Genomic DNA, 20,287 nt, shown 5'->3' on the forward strand with positions numbered 1-20,287 from the left:
CATTTTCACACTTATTTTGAGAATTATGAAATAACTTCTTAGAAAAATGCTCAAATATAAAAATTTCGATCGGAATTATTCAAAATGTCAAAATTAACAAAATGAATGTCTTTTCAACCTTTTTGTTGATTTTTTCGGCGTTTTAAGGTTTCTTATTTGTTTAGTTTTATTGGTTTCACGACCGTTTGTTATCGAATTTTAATCGTTTTAGTTGCTTTTATTTTATGAGAAAATATGACAATGTCAAATTAACAAATATTAAATTGAAACATTTCAAATTTTTTATTTAAAAAAATACTTTAAGAAAGGGTTCTAAGTTCCAAAGTCTCGCTCTATTTAAAAACACTTTTTTTGATAAAATTTTGCAATTGGACACTTTTTTTGTTCCATAAGCGCAATAAATACTTGTTTTTCTGATTTCATTAATTATTTTTATAAAAATTTGTGTCCATTTGTGCTTACGAGGGCAAGGTTTGCATTACTGAAGTTAAAAAAAATAATTTTTGTCAGAAAATAAAATAGAACAATTTCTTTTTTAAAAAAATGTTTTTTTTTAAGTCACAAAAAAAAATTATTAAAAATTATTAGTTTGCAACACTTTTTTTAAACAAAGTTGCCAGTACTGAGCGCACTTCACAAACGGCCTAACATCAAAAATTTTGAAAAATCTTCTTAAAAACGATTTATTTACAATTAAAATTTGTGTTTTTGAGTCAAAAAATTAATATTTTTATGATTTATTTGAACAGAAATAGTTAAAAACAGTTTTAATCTAAAAATTTGTAATTTTTTTCAACATTCTTAGTGTTTCTTATGAAAACAAACACTTTACAGCTTCACAAATTCATTAAATTTGGTTTTTTATTTTTTTTATCTCAAATTTATTAAAAATTGCATTTTTGTAACTTTTTTAAATTAAAAATGGCAGAACAGAAGTAATGTTTCTGTAACGAAAAATCACATTTTCACATTTATTTTGGGAAAAATGAATGAAATGTAAATAGAAAAATGCTCAAATATAAAAATTTCGATCGAAACTTTTCAAAATATCAAAATTAACAAAATTCATGTCTTTTTTGTTGTTGAATTTTTCGGCGTTTTAGGGTTTTTTTTTTGTTAGTTTACAAAATGAAGTGAAAACTTGAGAAAATTTTTGACGAACCTCTTCTTCGCTACTTTTTGCCATTTAATGTTTTTTGATTCAATAAGATTATTTTCTTATATTCATTCTTATTTTTTCAAGTAAAACCCACAAAAAAAGTGGAAGCTATTTATTACTTTTTTAACTTTTAACTTTTTGTTTATTTTTAAAGGAGATTTTTGTTGTATTTTTATAGTTTTTGGTCATTTTAGTTGATTTTTTATCTTACTCTCACTCACGCAATTTGTTAAAAACACCAATGGCATGACACATGAAAAAAAAACGACGGTTTTTTACCAAATTTTCATCGTTTTAGTTACTTTCTGTTTCATGACAAAACATGGCAATTAATATTAAATTAAGAAATCAGCAACTAAATTGTAACATTTCCAATTTTTTTATTTAAAAAAAGAACTCTAAAAAAGAGTTTTAAATCTCTCCCAGATTCACTCAATATCTTATATGATATTGATATTACCGATGTAATTCCCCCGTATTTTGCGCCCGGATTTTTCTTGAATAAAATATGAATGTAAGAATGTTTCAAACCGTCGCCTTTTATCGAATCGTTATCGAAACGTTCCCCTTTTAAAAATGCAATATCACTTGTGAAATTCGAACATATACAACCGACAATACGTAATTAACGCGCATCGAAGCAGGCGTGTCAGTCGTTTGATTTCCATGCCTACTTAACACACATCTCGTGATCAATAATGAAAACTTGAAAACTTTCAGTCTAATTGGGCCGTTAGTTAAAAAGTTGAAATTACATCACGAGAACACAAAAGTTAGCGTCCCGTCGAGCTACTTACAATAATTAAAAGTTAAAACGAAGATGTATAGCATCCCAAGAAATAATTATTTAAATGGATTGTTTCCAATTTGAAATTTCGCGCGCTCAAAACGATTATTCCCACGAGAGGGATAATATTTGCGCAAAACGACAGCAATTGTTTACGTTACATGGAACGCACTCAATGGAATTCAGGCCTCGCTTAATTAACCGAGTTATAATACGATTAATATCTTTATTGTAATAAGGCGGTGCTTTACTAAACGGCATATGTTCGAAAGACGGAAGGAAATCAAACTTTCACGATTAAAACGACGGCGCCACAATCGAAAAAAATTTTGCATACAAATCCGACCGCTCTTAAAATTTTGCATACAAATCCGACCACACTTTTCCGTTTTATTTTGTTAACAATGCTAATTTTATTGTGTTGGCAACCTTGTTTGTTATTAAAGCAAACAACAAATAACAATGATAATTCAGTATTACCAACCTTATTTTTATTTAATTAATTAAAAAATGTTTGGGGTCGGGTTAATTAAATAACGAAGTTTGGATATTTAATATTTGAGTACAGTGGCACCAACCTTGTGTAAATTACGTCACTAGACGAACCTTTGCGTGATTGTAACACAACTGACCTAATTAGTTGAAAATCAATTAGAAAATTCTGAATGGACGTGATAGCAATCTCTTGATAACAATAATACCAACATTAAGAAATGCATTTAATTGAAAGAAAACGTACAATTAATGGTTTTTGTATGTTAATTTCTTGTTGACACTGCCAACATTATCCTTATCCAGCCAAAAATCCCTAGTTTTTATGTATCTCGCAACAGGACTGACAACATAATCGTACTTATTTTTGGGGGTTTTCTTGGCTGATTTTGAAGGTTTCTTAAATTTCACGGCCATGTTTGGATCGGACAAAGTGTCCCCCTTTTTGAAATTTCCAATAAAGTTGCTCACATCTGCGAGTTCTTTACCTTTGATTCGTTTTTGCAAAGAATATCGCCCCAAATCGCTGTGTCTCCGTTCGATTTTTCTCGGTTCGTTTTCTAGCTCTTTTTTCACTTCTTTCAACGTTAAAGCACCCCAGGCGATCTCTTCATCGCTACTATAATACTCCTCCATAATTAAACCAAACGAGTGACATTTAATAATCACAAAATGACACAAGCCAACTTGTTATATCACGCAAAATTAGCAATCATGTTTTTCAAACATCGAATATTGGTCAAATAAAACATCGATTTAAAAATGTGTAAGTATTTTTTTAAATATCGATGTTTTTACTTCGATACATAGAACTTGGTTCAGTTAATTATTTTTATCTTTAATTTTTTTTAATTTTAAAATTTCATTCGATAAAATTTAAATTCGATGTATGAAGAATTCGATGTTTTTCCATGATGAAGTGACGTAGGTGGTTAAATTTTGTGTTTGTTGATTGTATTTGTTTATGTTTTATGCAAGAATTGAAAGAAATATGTTTTGTATTTGTATTTTTTTATGTTTTATGTAAATGATTTTTTTTTTCAATAAAAAACATCGATTTTTTAAGTATCGATATATATTTTTCGCTAGTGCCAACTTAGAGAAATCAACTCACCCCAACTCTGATCAGCATAGTCAAGAAATACACTGCTACCAACACAATTCACTTCAAACTGAAACGTCTGCATAGGTGCGAAATAAAAAAAACAACAGTGTTTACATTCATTGAGTAAACACGTAGTTGGCAACGACATGAAATGTCATTAATGAATTATACTTTTTGGATTAGTGAAATTGTCCGGTTGGCAGCACTCAAAATCGATATTCGGGTGCATCCCCTAATAAAAAGTGGTCAAAAGTGGAAGCCTTTTCTCGTCAAAGTTCAAGGCGCATCTATTAATAACACTTACCGAATGCGACCACAAATACCAGTGCAAAGGTTAGGGGCGAAACACCTGGAACAAAACAAACGACCTTGAAATTAGGAACAGATCTAGTGGTTGAAGTGGGTTATTCCCCCGATTTCGACCAAACATTTCGGCGTCGATATCGTCGCGTGTCGAGGCCCATCAAGAACTACCATGAATTATACACAGGATTTTTGATGCGTTCAGAGGTTTTTTGCTTGTAATGATGAGCTCGAGATGTTTTTCTAATGTTGGCAAACGTGTCAATAATAAATAAAATGGCCCATGGATTAAATATTTAACGACATGAAAGTTTCATTTCTTAATTACCAAAATTAGTAAATTGGATGAAATCAAGACAAATTAAAATTATACAGGGTGCGCCAGAATTCGCGCCCCAGAGAAAAATGCGTACCAGGACATGGAAAAAATGTTATCTATAAGAATTTCCAAGATATGAGAATTATCAGTATCATTAAATAAACATAAAAAAATGTCAAATGGCAAAAAATAAATACCCAAAAAAGGCAAAAAATGTTAATTTCGAACTAATTTGAAAAATTTTCTATAAAATTTTCAGAAAAAAATTGACGTTTCAGGATGAAAAACGTCTGAAAACGACCGAAAAAGGTAAAAATGTGTTATTTTTGACTTAATATGATGATATTCTTATATTATTTTTTCAAAATTAAAAATAAACGTCAACTCCTTGACCTAACTTTGTGATTTTTTAGTTTGTTTTTGACATATTTTTCAAAATGATTGCGTTTTTATCAGTACTAAAACGTCCAAAAAAAACAAAAATAATATAATTTTTGACCTAATTTTTTACTTTATTCGTGAGATTTCGGTTCAGTTTAGTAAAATCTCAAAAAAAAAAACTGGAGTTCTTTTTACTCAAAATCTGCTTAAACGCTCGAAAGAATTTAAAAAAATAATAATAAAAAATACAGGGTGCGGGAGAACTCGCGCCCCAGAGAAAAATGCCATATAAGGTAAAATACCAGGAACATAGTAAAAATTTTATCGATAAAAATTTCGAAGTTATGAGAGATTAAATTTTGCAATTTGACTATTTATATTTGTTGGAAAAATAATTTTCCAATTTTTTCGCTGCAGGCTATTAGAAGAGGAAACAAGGAAGCTGTATCCTTAAATTGTAACACTGTTTAATGTTATTTGTGGCCTTCATTAGCCAAATTTTTGTACCTTTACTAAATAATTATGAAAAACATACAGGCTGGTCCAAAAGTCTGGAAACGATTTTATTCTGGCAAAACAATCAATTTTTTTGGCAAATAAATTTATAGGTGTGCAATGGCTAAAAATGCTATTCAAAAAAAAAGAATATTAATTAATTGTTTATACTTACGACGAGCTTGTTGCAAGAATTGTGCAATTTTTTTTTTTGTAAACCTCACATTTTTTTGTTAATAAAATATTTGACTTACAAAAATTAAAGAATTTTTTTAAGTAAACCACCAGTTTTTTTTCGGAAATAAATTAATAAATGTTTAAAGGTTGTAAAGGAGCAATGCCAAAATATTTTTTTTAATAAATTGTTTAAACTTTTGAGATTATCATATTTTTATTTGTTGTTTTACAAAGATATGTTTATGCATTTTATAAATGTACAAAAATATTTATTGAAAATGTTACAATTTATGTTAAAAAAATTATAAATTTAATCTGTTGTCATAACTTTTTTCCACCGGCCATGGAGTGGTACGCTAATCTCAAGAGTTTAAACAATTAATTAAAATATTTTTTTTTTATATAATATCGCTTCTTTATAACCTTTAAACATTTATTAATTTCCAAAAAAAACTGGAACTTTAATCAAAAAAATTTTTTGCACAGCAACAATTGTGGTAGGTTTCTATTTAAAAAAATAAATAAATGTCAGAATTTTTGGACAGATAGAATTTTTTAAACATTTTCTCCATGTTCCTGGTATCTTATCATACTTGGAATGTGCGAGTTCTGACACACCCTGTAGAGTGGGATCGATAAGTGTCAAATAAATTATGAAAGGATGTTTTCATTCAATTTAAATCATCAACGAAATTGCTCGATGATTCTAATTACGATTAATTTAATTCAAATTGTTTGTATTCGGGGAGTCATCAAAACACATTTGCATAATTGGTGCCACAATTAAAAATCGAATTAAACTACACTACACTGTTGCCAACATGATTAATTCCATTTTTGGGGAGTAAAATATTTAAATCTGTTTCGTGTGCAATTAATCATGTTGGCAGCAAACCCCAATCTGCATAATCCCTATTGAAAATTTTAAACTGGCTTTTGATCAGGCCGACAACATTTAATAAACAAAAAAAAAACTAAACTTGAGATAATCTGATTGATTGTTCGATAATCTGACCTCGATCTGAAACAAACAAGAAAATTAATAATTCCGGTTCGAGTTTTTGCAGTAGGGCCAACTAAATAAATGTAACTTTTTATGTCCCTACTAAAACGCAATAAAAATGAAATTGTGTCATAAATTCCACTTGTACCAACTGCAACAGCCGTAAAATATAAATTACCAAACTACAGTGAGGCCAACACAAATATTGAAAAAAATCTCGTTTAATAGTGTTGTAAAAATCGATACCGATGTTAAAAATGAATGAAACGAGTTGTGGATTGTGGTAATTATCGGCCAATTATCGTAAATAATTGGTGTTGTTGCTCAGATTCCATGGGATTGTCTCTAAGCCGGCGAAAAATTTACCTTGTCAGAAGAGAAGTGTGAGATTAGATAGATGTTAATAAGAGAGTAGAGGATCCACACTTGATCACTGAGAGATTAAAGCTCGTTCACTCGTCAGTCACTCGCTTGTTAAATAATTTTTTCAGTGAATGAAAGAGAGAGTTAATTAGAGGTATAATACGGTGGTGAAGTGTGTGTCTTAGCAGGGAGCAGGCAAGGCCCTCATCGAGAACGGGGCGCCAAACTGACATAAATAGAGGGGTGGTAACACATCGTGTGCGCGAGTTTAGGTCTCTTGCTGKCCCGCCCGCCGCCGCCGCCACCGCCGCCGCCACTCTTCTTCCTTTTCGGCGGTAGGGCGAGTCGATATCGCGCCCGATTCGAATTCGAAGAATGCGCCGAAGGGAATTTTACTACATCGGCGATGACCTCTACAACACGCGCTGATTTCTAACCGACAAAGAATTCTGTCTTATCGGTGAAGAATTCAGCGCCAGTGGCGTGGGAGTTTTGACAAGGGGGCACAAGGCTCGAGTATAAAATTATATCTCTATTGACACAAAACGTGACCGTTTTGTTATTAAGGACTACTATACTTATAACTACTATATAAAATTTTTCTCTAGAAATGTAAAAAAAATTTAAAGTCAAAATTTTTTTTGATTTTTGTCGAGTTTTGGTCGATTTTTGACACCCGGAGCGGTCTAATGGCAATAACTCCGGACTTATTGGAGATAAGCTCTTATATTTGGTACCGTTGGATAGAAAATTTAATTTTCTATCATACATTAAAAAGTTCAGTGCTCTACGATGAATAGTTATCGAGAAAATTTCTGATAAAGTCAAAAGTATGGAAAATATAAATCCGACTATAACTTCAAAACTATTAGGAATTTTGCAGTTTTTTTGACGCCAATCGATTCCCCGGAACATTTTACATATGTTTAGGTCAAAATATTATATAAGTCTAATAGTTTGGCCGTAGTCGTCGTTCAAAAAGTAAAAATTGTCAAAATTGTGAAATTTTAAACGCGTTTTTCTACGAAACTATAAGACTTGGAGCAAAAAGCTAAAAACCGTTAAAATTAGCCTAAAATTATCTATTTAATGGCGCAAACCGGAAGTCGCTTCGGGATATGGTTCCGGGTACAGAGCCATTTTTAGTTTTTTCCAAAAAAAAATTAATATCTCAAAAACTATTAGTCTTAGGTCAACAGGGTTTYTACAGGCGTGTTCTCCGGTTAATTTTACATATAGTACTAGTTTTTCATAAGAATCAAAAAATGTTGATTTTTGGTCAAAATCGGATATAGTGCTTTTACTTTTAGCCTTATTCTTAACTTTATTACTCAATATCTCAAAAACTATGCAGCGTAGAGTATTCTAACTAGTTGAATCGTGTTCAGCGAGTAATTTTACGTCTAGAAAACCATATTTAAACCGTTTTTACGATTTTTAGTAAATTGACTATTTTTACGATTTAAAACCTTCAAAAACTCAAAAAATTCAAAATTTTTGAAAGTTGACCCAATAACATTTTATGCACTTATTTGAGTCTATAAGACCTCTAGAAATGTAAAAAACGTAAAATAGATCAATTTTAAAGATAATTTTTTTTTTGTTTATCGTCGAGATTTTGGTCGATTTTTGGTATCCGGAGCGGTCTAATGGCAATAACTCCAGACTTATTGGAGATAACCTCTTATATTTGGTACCGTTGGATAGAAAATTGAATTTTCTATCATATATTAAAATGTTCAGTGCTCTACGATGAATAGTTATCGAGAAAATTTCTGATAAAGTCAAAAGTATTGAAAATATAAATCCGACTATAACTTCAAAACTATTAGGAATTTTGCAGTTTTTTTAACGTCAATCGATTCCCCGGAACATTTTACATAGGTTTGCGTCAAAATATTATATCATTGCGATAAATTTTGCCGCAATTTACAAAATACGCTTCTAATCTTATTCTTAACTTTATTACTCAATATCTCAAAAACTATACATCGTAGGGAATTTTAATTTGTTGCATCGTGTTCAGCGGGTAATTTTACGTCTAAAAAACCATATAAATGTTTTTGCGACTTAAGGTAAATTGACTATTTTTACGATGTTACTATCAAAAACTCAAAAAATTCGTAATTTTTTAAACTTAACCCTATAACGTTTTATGCACTTTTTCAAGTTTTTAAGACCTCTAGGAATGTAAGAAATGGTCAAAAACATAATATGTGCTACGATTCTAGTATTCCGGGCGTCCGGAGCAACCGGAATCGATTTAATATAGCCCCAAGTCGTTTTCATATTTCTTTTACGTCTAATACCTTTCAGGATATCATTTGAAATCGGTTTGAATTTGTGTTGCTTTATTTTATTTACATGATTTTGTTTACAAATATAAAAAGTAAACAGTAGTAGAAAATACCAATATGTACACAGTGTTAGTCTAGACACCATAAACATATAGTTTGTTTTGTAAAATAAATAGTTTTATTTCAATTTCCCAAATCAAAAAACCCCAAACACTAAAAATGATTCAAATTTTCCTCACACTGTAATTTTCCGCAAAAACCTGTCATATGACAATCGATTTCATTGAGGCGAAAAATGTGATAAAACCGAATTAAGTCGTAGTAGTTGCTATTTTTAGCATTATTAATATTCATGATGTTGTGACCTTGGTGACAATTATGCTATTTTCCACCCCACTCACTGTTTTTCTTTTTTTTTTCGAAATCAGATCACGAGACCAAAAAAATTCAAATGTTTTAAACGAAACAAATCAAGTATCAATGTTTTTTTCGAGCACTCGATGGAAAGCGCCGTTTCTCTTTTGCGGTGACTCATCGCCGTTCAGCGGCGTCGATGTTGTTAATTCTTGTCGAATGGGTGTTGTTTACTGTTTACCATATTTCTAGGCCAAAAAACATACAAAATTGTTGTTTTTTCCATAATTTATTATGATTGACGGGTCAATGACAGCAGCCGTCTGCGATAAATCATCGTCGTGCTTCCCTCACCCCTTCTTCACGTGACGCCACTGGTTCCACCTGCGGAAGCACCAATTGTGTCGAGTCCACCTTTTCAGTCGCTCGAACCTTGAATATGAAATAGAAAAACCCGTTTTGGGGCTATTTTTCTTTCGAAAAAGTCGCGCCAGTGTCCCTACATTTGACATCTGTCAAAGTGCATCGAATCGTACGAATGAAACGGCCCGGTGAGTGTAAACCAGCCCAAAAACGTCCAAAATTCCCATAATTACGTGAATTTCGTGCATTGGTATTGCGAAATAGTGAAATTGGAGCATTTTATTTTGACATTAAGTGACATAACCTCACTTTGACTTCTTTGTCTTCAGCGAAATTGGAGATTTAACGAAATGTCGCAAAGCAGCGCCGTTTATCAACCCACAACGGTCACTTACGAGGCCAATGGCCCCCAGGAGCGGTGGCAGGACCGCCCCATCAGCTACTTGGCGTCGATGAGTCAAGCCGCGAGGCGCCCCTGCGGCCTCACCTGCTTACCCCCCCGGAATCTCCTCCCCGTGGTGCTCATCACGTCGAGTGTGGCCTCCTTCTCGCTCGGGTAAGCCCCACAAACACCCCACGACTGTCTCACAGCCCCCCGGTTGTTGCAGCCTCGTCATGCTCATACACGGCGCCATGGGGTACTCGGACACCCCCGAAGATAAAGAAGATCTCTATCTCATAATCACAATATTTGGAGCAATATTTTTCGCACTATCAATACTTCTCTTTGGTAAATATTTTTACACAGGACCGGACTCGCTCATTTTGACTAAAGTGTTTTTCATGCGGCTCACACGCCGGATTTGTTGGAGAAACGCCAAAGACCATTTGAATGGTTCGGGGGGACAAGCCCTTACTGTTAATCCCTCCACCGATTTCCTAGTTTCGGCCCAATACGCCCCTGTCTCGGAAGTGGCCTATCAGCCGGCGCAGGAAGACACCGAACAAAGTAAATTAATGCCGCAGGAAAATAAAGAGTGAGCACACACGAGTCGCATACAATTTTTTTTCTACTTTTTCTTGTAGGATTGAAGATACGGACCGTATGGTTGAGAGTGACCCCCGGATTGTTTTACGTCCTTTGAACCCATCCGCCCATGAAGAGACTTAAGTCACGTCCACGATTCTACATTTGTATAAAATGTATTTTTTATCTCATTTTTTTAGTTTTATACACACTATCACCGCTTACATGATTAATAACTGTGACGAGAAACGAATGCTTCCGCTTAAAAATTATTTAAAAAATATTCGGGGAAACCCCAACCAAGAAAAATATCGCACTTGTGTGTATTGTAGAAAAAAAAAAAATTACGCTGGTTCGTAATATAAAAAATTCCGTACTTAAAAGACATGACGACTGCATTTATTTAGTTTTAACGTAATTTATTTATAGGTTGTATGAAAAAAACGGCTGTTTTAAACAAATTTACAAACATTCGTTGTACTTATAATTTTTCTTATTAAATAAATTTCCGTAACAGAATTGTGTTTAATTCCTAGACTAGACTTCAATACGAAGAGGTAGAAAAAATATCCTATATACAATTTGTACACGTCAGTCTTAGATAAGATCCTTGCGTCTCCACCAGGGAATTCCCTGTTGGTCATGCATGGGCCTCAAAACCTGCGGTACAACCCTGCAACACACCTGTCATTTCCAATCCCCCACTATTTTAATCCGTCACCTTTGCCCCTCCTGTACCGCAATCATAGGCACGTGCCCCCTTGGCGGGAGCGTCTCGAGTGGAATTGGCCCCCTTTTCGCATTCCTCACCGCCATTTTTCGCTTTTTGGCGACATGACGCGCATTCCACTGGATCCCCAATAGCACGCCACTGACAATCCCCAACAAAATCCCAATATAGACCAAAACCTGTAAATTCCTCGCGGCCGATTTACGCAAAACCAGACCGGCAATACACAAACTGACGCCAATTAAAATCCCCATCATGAATACCAACTGTAGAAAAAAATAGCAAACATTTTCGAACGTTTGACATTTACCACCGCAACCATCAACAATGGCGCTGGTCACGCCCGAACTCATCGAGCTTTGGGGCCGTCGAGGCATATCACTACAAAATCACACTAAAATATTTGCGTTTGGGGGATTTCAGATTTTACATTTGTTGTGTTGGCACTTCTTGGTACAATCCCTGGGGGTATACCCTGTGCACGGTCGGATTCTCCCGGAGTTTTCGAGAATTCCGGGAAATCCTCCGGCAGTCGTCGCTTTCTTCCGAAAAGCTGGCATAGTGTTTGTAATGGTCGTAACTATCTGTCAATGTGTCATCGCTCAGGGCCGTATCGATAACAATATGCCCATTACGATGAGGGGGCCCACGGGGGTGATGGTGGGTGCAACCATGCGGTGTGGGGAGTGTTGTCGGCTAAAAAACGATTAAAATTTCACACAATCTAAAAATAAATCGCCGAGACAAACACACCGCTCGCTTTATTCAATTATACTCAGAGACGTAATGAAAGGATAAAAGGACAAAGAAGGACTCTTGAATTACACCATTAACGTAGAAATGATTGGGAGGTGAAATAAAAACGATGAAATTAGAGCCATAAAAAACATTTTTAGTTTTTTTTTCTTTCAAGGTAAAAATATTAATATTAGTTTACATAAAATAAAACAATAAACCGCACAATAGACAGTTAAATAATAATCTACTTGTTGCAAGGAAAATAACAACGAAACAATGAAAATTTTATTAGGGTTCATTATTTTATTGCAGTTGGCAAGAGTTTAATAAATATTTACGCCGCAGCCTTCTCGATTTAACTTTTTATCGTTCAAATTTCACTTAATTCTCGAAACAAAGACAATAGAAATTTTCGTAATATCCCAATTCGCACTAACTAAATTTTAATACTAATGCAAATATTAACCCAATCTCATTTAATTGCACAAAAATACATAATAATAATAGATAAATCAATTTGGAGGTATTAATAAAAATACATTCTACAATGTAAATTTATTAAATCAAGCAAAAGTTGTCAAAAAATGCATAGAATAAAAAAAAAACTTAAAATGATAGTTTCGACTTGAGTGCTTTTTTGCCATACACCACGTGACTATAATATCTCCATCTTTGTTAAGTAGCATAATTCCTAATATTTACTTTCTTTTTCTAATGATTGGAATTAAATGATAGAATTTAAAAATATATATATATATATATATATATAGGACATTGATAGAAACTAATCTAGTCCATCGCTTAAAATTATTTTCAACTATACAGCGTGTCTCAAAAATAAGACAATACAAACTTTTGTTTTTTTTTTAATGAAACACCATATATTTCTTTGCGTTTTTGGATGTAGATTTCGATGACAATGTTTTTAAACTAATCTTTTATTGGTCGATTTTGCTTAGTTTTAAAAATAAGACGGTTTTTTGACGAAAACAAGCACTTTTTAAAAATTTATTACACAAAAACTAAGACATCTAAAAATATTTTTTTACTACAAGCAATAAGGAGGTTGTAACATTTTTTTAGTGTGTTGCATTTGCAAAGGTAAAAAAATGAAGGCGTTTGTTAAAAGTTCAATAACTGAAAAAATTTAAATGGAACACCTATTTATGGTTTTTGCATTTAAAAGATTATTAAATTGTTATTCTAAAATTATTAACTTTTAAGTGTTTATAATCAATAACTAAAAAGATATTTAACGTTAAACATTAAAAAAAAAAATTACTATTGTTTCAGTAGCCAAAAAGTGCACAGTTGCACAAGAGATGGAAGAAATGTCACTTAATAATCACATTTGTGTTAAATTGAATCCATTATTCTTTATTTTTACAATAAAATAATTCGAATTTCAGTATATGTCAATGTCAATTTTCATTTTTTTTTTCTTTCTAACGTAATTCAAGATTGTCAGCTGTCAAAACTTGACAATTAATGACCATTTTGAATCACCCTGTATAGTTAACAGTGTTCTTTTATGTTGTAAATTGACAACAAAAAAACAAAATACAAAATCTGAGCTTGTTTGTGAAAAAAAAATTGTTTCCCGCGTTGGCAATGCATCGCGTGTCGGATTTTAAAAGAGCAATTATCTCCGAGTAATCCGATCTTCCGTATTGTTTTTGGCCGATGTTCAACAATGTTAAGATTCTTTTCGTGGGTATTTCGGAGACTTGGAAATAAAAGATAGGAATACGTCTCTGTTCCCACTTACCAGATGCATTCGAAAAAAAGCCACTTACCTGATAAGGATTATCAGAAGTAGTGCGGCAATGTGTCGAGGGCAGACGTCGCGACATGTGGAAGTCTCACCATTTCTGTAGCCCTAAAACAATAATAATAAATCATTTGCGACATTCAGATTTAGCAATTGCAACTCTTTAGGATTTGAAGACACAATAAATGACACCATTTAGTGACTCAACAATGATGCTAATGCACTTTTGCATAATGCAACGATCGGATAAAACCTTCAGGAGAATTAAGAGTTTTACAGTTAGCATCGAGATGCGATCATAGGGTGAGTAGTTTTTTTTTTAACCGTCAAGTTGTCACAAATTGACACAAATAACCCTAAAAACAAACTTCACAACACATTCACGCGATCGTAGGTGGCCCTATGTCGAGCTTTGAAAACAGTTGACTAACCCAGCCTCCTTACTCTTTTTCGTCGTGGTCCATCTGGTTAACAGTGGCGTCCCACCAACGATTTATACAGTCACATGACTGGCTAATTACACCACCAGTGTCAAAATTTGACACTTCCATCACAATTTTTCACTTCATTTATGTCAAATGTCTAAGAAATGACGTAACAAAGCCGACTTGATACCGAAAAAAATGCGTGAAAAAGAGACACACCGCCACTGGTGGCTATAACTCACGCTAACAAGATCTTCCCTCACTGTCACACCAAAGCCGACATCCTTGTCTAGTCACATTATCTTTAATCTATCGTCGATGGTGCGAGAGCGAGACGAGAACACGCACCAAGCCTACTAAGACCCGACTAACAACCGTGTAAACAAACAATTACTCCCCCCCGACCAACCCCCGCGATCTAATTACGAATCAAGTTTTTTTTTTTTTTTTCAAAGCCGGTTTGTTTATTTATCGGATTCAGGGTAATTACAGGGCGCGATCGAATTTTTTCGATTTATTCTAGTACGCCCACAGATAAATGCAAAATGTGACCTTGAGTATTGTAGCCTGCTTGATTATTTGACTTATAATAACCCATCATCAATTCAGGGTTGTTGACGTCATGTTTTTTTTTTTTTGTTTTTTTGTCACGATTGGGGTTGTGCAACTTGTAATTCCATTCAAATTATTGTAAAAACACTTATCCTTGATTGTTGTAAATCTGAATAGTGTAATATACTCCAATGTCATTCTTTTTTTTGTATTTAAATCCCCAGCCAACTTCTATCATCTTTCCTGTGTTTAATAAAAGTTTCACTTAACCTTCAGACCGGCTAAGTTTTTATGCAAAATGCAGTTTCAACATCGTCAACTTAAAGAAAAAAAAGTGCAACTCATTATTATTAAACCGTAACGGATGACATAACGTTAATAATAATAATAGGAAAAAGCGGAACTGTGAAATGCTACATTTTTTACTCAAATTGCACAATTTTTGACAATTATCTAGTGACCTAAAACTTTTATTGATTGGTTCGAAGTGAGCGTTTTCATTGGTCAATAATCGAAATTACGACAATAGTGATCATCAGTTGTTTCATGTGACGTAATAATTAGCTATTAAAATTCTGAAAAGAAACCAAGTCGCCTGTGTGTACGATCAATAATGTTAAAACAGTGAAAGCAACCTTGCGGTGTTACAGAAATCGGTTTCTATGGCAACCCCAACATGAAAAACCAATCAACGTGAGTATGTCACTCAACTGTTTAAATGACGCGCCATTTTTGATTTTTCTTTATAATAAATACAAGCGTTACCAATCATTTAATAAAGTATATCAAGGCTATGCAGATTTCGTCTAAGTCACATTACTCTAATTTATGAGTAAAAGTGTCAAGGTTGGTAATGCTGCTGCTGCTGGTTGCACATTAATTAACTCAACTATTACAAAACGTACTCACACACACACACATACGCCACACATACAAAGATAAACCAGTTACGAAGTAAAAGTTTTATTTATCGTAAATATTAAACAGTTTGTGTTAAACACCACCGACGATATGACATAAGATAATAAAACGGAAACAGATATTTGTGTCAAAGGTCTAAAAAAGTGAAAATATGAAAATAACAATTCGATAAACAAAATCATTTTAATAGTTTTAATCTGTGATAGAATTGTTCCTACAAAATGTCGAAATAAGGTAAGGATTAACACACAAAAAATCATTTTTTTTAATCAAGTGTGTAGTGATACAATTTGACAGTTGTGTTACTACATTTTTAAAACAAATAATCCACAACCTCAATGTCGCAAAACTGCAAAAGTAAATATCAAATGATAAGATTATTTCTTACCTTTCTGGTTGGTTTTAACGTTCTTATCACAATTATCAATAAAATTTTGATGGTGTATATAACCTTAACAATTCATTTGTTTGTAAGAGTATGTTGTTTTAGGTGTTGTAATTATGGCTGTAGTGATATCGCAGCGAAAATGGTTTATTTTATTAGCCACAGCCACGACAACAACAATTTTACTTATGTTAATTAATAAACCAAATTTTCAAGCTATAGATTATCATGAGCAACGTTCGACTCTATTTTTAGAAAAAATAACACTAAAAAATGAAAAACCGGGAAAAAACTGGAGAGGATTAACCGAAACCGAAGTCGGTATATCAAAAATCAATTCAAATTTTAAATAATTAACATTCTCAGATATCGAAATTATCAGTATTAGGACGAATATTATATTTAGAGGAAGAACCACCCCAAATAGCTGACCCAAAGAGAAATTACCAGATTTTTGTATGGAAATATGGCAAAACGATCGAAAACCGACATTTGAAACAATACGGAAACCAATTGCAAGTCAATTACCCTATATCAGAAAACAAATGATAAGCGAAAATTTCAGTGTGAACCCTTTTTCCGACTGTCCGGTACAAAACTGTCACATAACCTATAACGAAACGGCGTTAAAAACCGCCGATATAGTGATTTTCCACATGCATCGAATGAAACCGGGGGATCTCCCCAAACGCACCTCACACGAGTCTCAAATCTGGGCGTTTTTGACCGACGAGAGCCCCCATCACACTTTCCTATCGGCTAATAACCTCACAAACTACAACGGAGTATTTAATTGGTCGATGACATATCGGTAAAAGTCGCGTTAGTTTTGCCCTCTACTGTACTTTGTTTCAGGATGGATGCGGATATCCCGGTCCCATATGGGCGCACAATTCTCCGTAAAACGCCCATCGAACAGGACTCAATTTTGAAACGTCGGGACGTGTTGGTGGCTATTATGGGGTCGAATTGTGGGGGCACAAACAAGCGCTGGGAGTACGTGAAAGAGTTACAGAAGCACATCGTGGTGGACACGTATGGGGGCTGTGGATCGATCAAAACGTAATTTGAATGGGGGCTTTGACGCGTTGTTAATGGGGGCTTGTAGGTGTCCGGGACACTTCAAGAAGGACTGTCCCCAACTCGGCGAATATTTGTTCTATTTATCGTTCGAAAACTCCAATTGTGACGAATACGTCACGGAGAAGCTTTGGTGGAACGCATTCGAGAAGAATTCAATCCCGATTGTTATGGGGGCTCCCGTGGCGAGCTACAGAAAGTTGCTACCGCCCCACTCGTTTCTACACGTCGAGGACTACGCCCGCCCCAAAGACCTCGCCCAACATATCCTCTATTTGAACAAAACGGGCAAATTTCGGAATTATCACAAGTGGAAAGGGGATTTTGAGGTCTTGAACGAGCACGCGTACTTCCAATCCAAGTCTTACCACTATTGCAGGGTCTGTGAGGCCCTCAATTACAACCAAAAGCACAAAAAAGTCTACCAGGACTTGAGCCAGTTTTGGGGCATCACTCGAGACTGCTATCCGGCGTGGAACGCCAGATAAACCAACTATTTATTCAAATCCAAAGAGTTAGGTTATGTTCGTTTTTTGTACAATTGAGATGAGAAAAATAAAACTTACCACTAATTTATGATCTGCCGTACTCCCAACACTTAATTCAAAGGACAAAAACATTAATAAAACACATTTTTCGAACAAAACAACGCAAACACAAATCACAAAATGGCAGGGGTTATTGCACCGTTACGTTGCTGACCCTGATTTTTTATAAACACGAAAAGTGAGTCATTATCGCGTTTTATGCAACTGGAAGCACACAAATTGAACCCGACACGAAATTAATTGAACCGCAAACGGAAATAATAAATAAATTAATAATATCATAAACAAATAATCACCACTCAATGTCGGTATGTTGGCAACAATGCGACTACTTTTGAATCAACTTATTTAAATTAATTAAATTCATAGAACTGTTTAAATTATTGTAAAATTAGATTTATTCACTTTAAAGATTCATTCTTATTACCATTAAGTATTTAATTCAATTAGTTTAGTTTTATGTTGGCAACGCTGTTCATGTTTGACATTTCAAGTGTGGTTAATTCGTCGAAAAAATGTTAAAACCGAAGGCTTTGACGCAAGTTTTGAGTCAGGCGAACACCGGAGGCGTCGAAAACACCTTGTAGGGCGTTTGGTGTCTTTCAATTGCAAATTGTGAGTTGTTTTTTTAGGTTATTGAACCAGGAGGGGGCCCTCTTGGCGTACAGTGGCTACGGTGACAGAGACGCCCGAGTGACCGCAGCCATCGCTAGTAATATTTGGAGTGCGTATGAGAAGAACGGCCGAAATGCTTTCAGAGAGGAGCACCCCCAAATGGTCCTAATTGAGTGCACTGATGGACGCATTGCCATAACCCAAGTCGCGAATTTGTTGCTCTGTTTGTATGCTAAAAATAACGTGGGGTTCGGGATGTTGAAAGAAAAGGCAAACGCTTTGGCGATTTATTTGGAAAATCCACTGAAACAAGTGGCCACGTCCTAGGTTAAGGTTTCTTTTAATAAATTGTTTGATTGCACAGTTTTATTGATATAAACAAACGTTTAATATACAAAACATTACTCTAAAGACAGTCCGTACAAAATAGGATCTATTATACAGACGCTCAAGGAAAAACGGTTCCATAGTAGTTTGATTTATACAGAAACAGTACTGCCAACTTGGAGAATTTTCGAGTTAGTGTGTTAAAACATCAAAAAGTAAATAATTTGAGTGTATTGCTTTAAAACGTTTCGAGTGATTTAATTTTTGTCATGATTTTTGAAGCAAGATAAAAAAATAATATTTTACAGTACATTTTGTGCGTTTACGTAAATATGACACACTTTTAATTGGAAAAACTACACAAAATATACTATAATCAGACCCCATCGAGTTTCTTGTCGCATTTCGTGTAAAAACTTGCCTCTTTTTGGAAAAAACTGATTTTAAAAGGCACCTGACCTAAAATACGCCAAGAAAACACTCAACCTTAAGACGAGTGACATTCAAAATGTCATATTTGAGTCACGTGTCCGAGAATATTTTACAATATCAAGTTACCACTGAAAAAATGGCGTCCTAACAGCGGCAGCAAAAAATCCTAGAAATGTCAAGGGGCTGCGCCCCCGATATTGTTTCAGTCCTTGTGTTTTAACTATTACATTCGGGAGCCCTTCTGTTGCAGCACTTTGGCTTTATCGCTGTGCTCGACTTCGATGCCTTCGCGGGCCCCATACTCGCGACTCACGACACACAAAAACTCGGCGTGCTCGTCAGCCCCATAATTGTACTGCGAGCCAATGTTGACGAGTTGCTCGAATTTCCAGCCGTCGGACATGGTCGAGACCATCTGGAACACAAATTGTGATATTTTTGTAGGTTATGGGAGAGGGGGGCACCTGCGTGAGCTCGTCTTCGTGGCACTGCAGGACTCTATAGACGTGCTTTTTGCTGTCTTTGCTGGGGCGATTGTCGCGGTGGCATATCCGCTCTTTGACTAAAGTGATCAGTTCTGCGACGTTGTAGAATTCGGCCTCCTCGAGGATGCCCTCCTCGGCGAGGCCCTTGTTTATCACTAGTTTGCCGTGACGGAGGTAGTTTAACACAGGGGAGAAGTAGTTCGGGTCGCGGTCTATTAGATAAGCGCCGGTGTCGTCCTGGGGGCACAAGTTTAAAGCCCTGAATTCAATTAAGACACTCACCTTATCTGAAATTAGATCACTGTCTTCTTGGACTAGTCTGAATAAAAATGAATTTGGGTCGCGAGCTAACGTCGTTTTAGTCGTCAAAAAATACGTTCCGCCCACATTCAACTTCACCCATTGTTTATTTCCGTTTTTGAAAAATGTTTGTTTATTGTCCACGGAATTCACACCATCCTCCGCCATGTTTACTTTACCTACCAACCGCATCGCGACAAAAACACCAAAACCGAACGGAAAATCCCTCAAACAAATTATTTTTCACCGTTTTATTATTCTCTCTTAATTTCGAAACATGAAATTAGTAATAAAAAACTAAAAAGCACCGGTTTCAGACACGCAAAACAATAAAAAACAATGTCGGGTATGCAACACGTAAGGTCACAACTATTGGGGGTTGCATAAACAACAATTAATAAGAAATATATTTT

The 20,287-nt window shown here is 34.6% G+C and overlaps 5 protein-coding genes across 12 annotated transcripts in view; 3 read left to right on the forward strand and 2 right to left on the reverse strand.

Annotated features, from left to right (window-relative positions):
• The window catches only part of LOC123016342, a 53,004-nt gene extending 33,711 nt beyond the window's left edge, over window positions 1-19,293 (reverse strand). Inside the window, exons 1-3 of one of the 5 annotated variants that reach the window (XM_044416684.1) lie at window positions 19,216-19,272; window positions 13,830-13,912; window positions 3,848-3,892 (exon numbers count right to left, since the gene is read on the reverse strand). The gene's annotated coding sequence lies outside the window, so the exon portion shown is untranslated. Of the gene's footprint in view, window positions 1-3,847; window positions 3,893-6,587; window positions 6,821-13,829; window positions 13,913-17,733; window positions 18,069-19,215 lie in introns of those variants that run through there. The other 4 variants (XM_044416687.1, XM_044416683.1, XM_044416686.1 and 1 more) reach the window with 4 other exon arrangements.
• Window positions 9,482-11,084, forward strand: LOC123016349. The gene is made up of 5 exons (XM_044416698.1): window positions 9,482-9,786; window positions 9,928-10,154; window positions 10,207-10,328; window positions 10,374-10,575; window positions 10,625-11,084. The coding sequence occupies exons 2-5, from the start codon at window positions 9,949-9,951 to the stop codon at window positions 10,707-10,709; spliced, it is 615 nt and encodes a 204-aa protein (XP_044272633.1). The 5' UTR covers window positions 9,482-9,786; window positions 9,928-9,948; the 3' UTR covers window positions 10,710-11,084.
• LOC123016345 (alpha-(1,3)-fucosyltransferase 7-like) lies at window positions 13,850-17,746 on the forward strand. 4 transcript variants are annotated; one of them, XM_044416692.1, is made up of 6 exons: window positions 13,850-15,474; window positions 16,193-16,404; window positions 16,454-16,602; window positions 16,653-16,898; window positions 16,943-17,149; window positions 17,196-17,746. In XM_044416692.1, exons 2-6 carry the CDS (start codon window positions 16,204-16,206, stop codon window positions 17,653-17,655), a joined length of 1,263 nt encoding a protein of 420 aa, XP_044272627.1. In that variant the 5' UTR covers window positions 13,850-15,474; window positions 16,193-16,203; the 3' UTR covers window positions 17,656-17,746. The 4 variants fall into 4 exon arrangements, with proteins under 4 accessions (XP_044272627.1, XP_044272626.1, XP_044272624.1 ...); XM_044416691.1 differs by having other exon boundaries at window positions 13,850-14,107; XM_044416689.1 differs by lacking the exon at window positions 13,850-15,474 and adding an exon at window positions 15,527-15,936.
• On the forward strand, window positions 18,135-18,691 carry LOC123016350 (ragulator complex protein LAMTOR2 homolog). The gene is made up of 2 exons (XM_044416700.1): window positions 18,135-18,298; window positions 18,348-18,691. Exons 1-2 carry the CDS (start codon window positions 18,231-18,233, stop codon window positions 18,655-18,657), a joined length of 378 nt encoding a protein of 125 aa, XP_044272635.1. The 5' UTR covers window positions 18,135-18,230; the 3' UTR covers window positions 18,658-18,691.
• On the reverse strand, window positions 18,603-20,066 carry LOC123016347 (BTB/POZ domain-containing protein KCTD5). The gene is made up of 3 exons (XM_044416696.1): window positions 19,857-20,066; window positions 19,554-19,811; window positions 18,603-19,504 (listed from the first exon to the last, which is right to left on the reverse strand). Exons 1-3 carry the CDS (start codon window positions 20,064-20,066, stop codon window positions 19,313-19,315), a joined length of 660 nt encoding a protein of 219 aa, XP_044272631.1. The 3' UTR covers window positions 18,603-19,312.
• Between the last annotated feature and the right edge of the window lie 221 nt (window positions 20,067-20,287).

This window comes from Tribolium madens, unplaced genomic scaffold, assembly GCF_015345945.1.
Source record: "Tribolium madens isolate multiple individuals breed KSU strain unplaced genomic scaffold, Tmad_KSU_1.1 Scaffold_1;HRSCAF=32;Tcas5.2_LG8, whole genome shotgun sequence".
NCBI lineage: Eukaryota > Metazoa > Arthropoda > Insecta > Coleoptera > Tenebrionidae > Tribolium > Tribolium madens.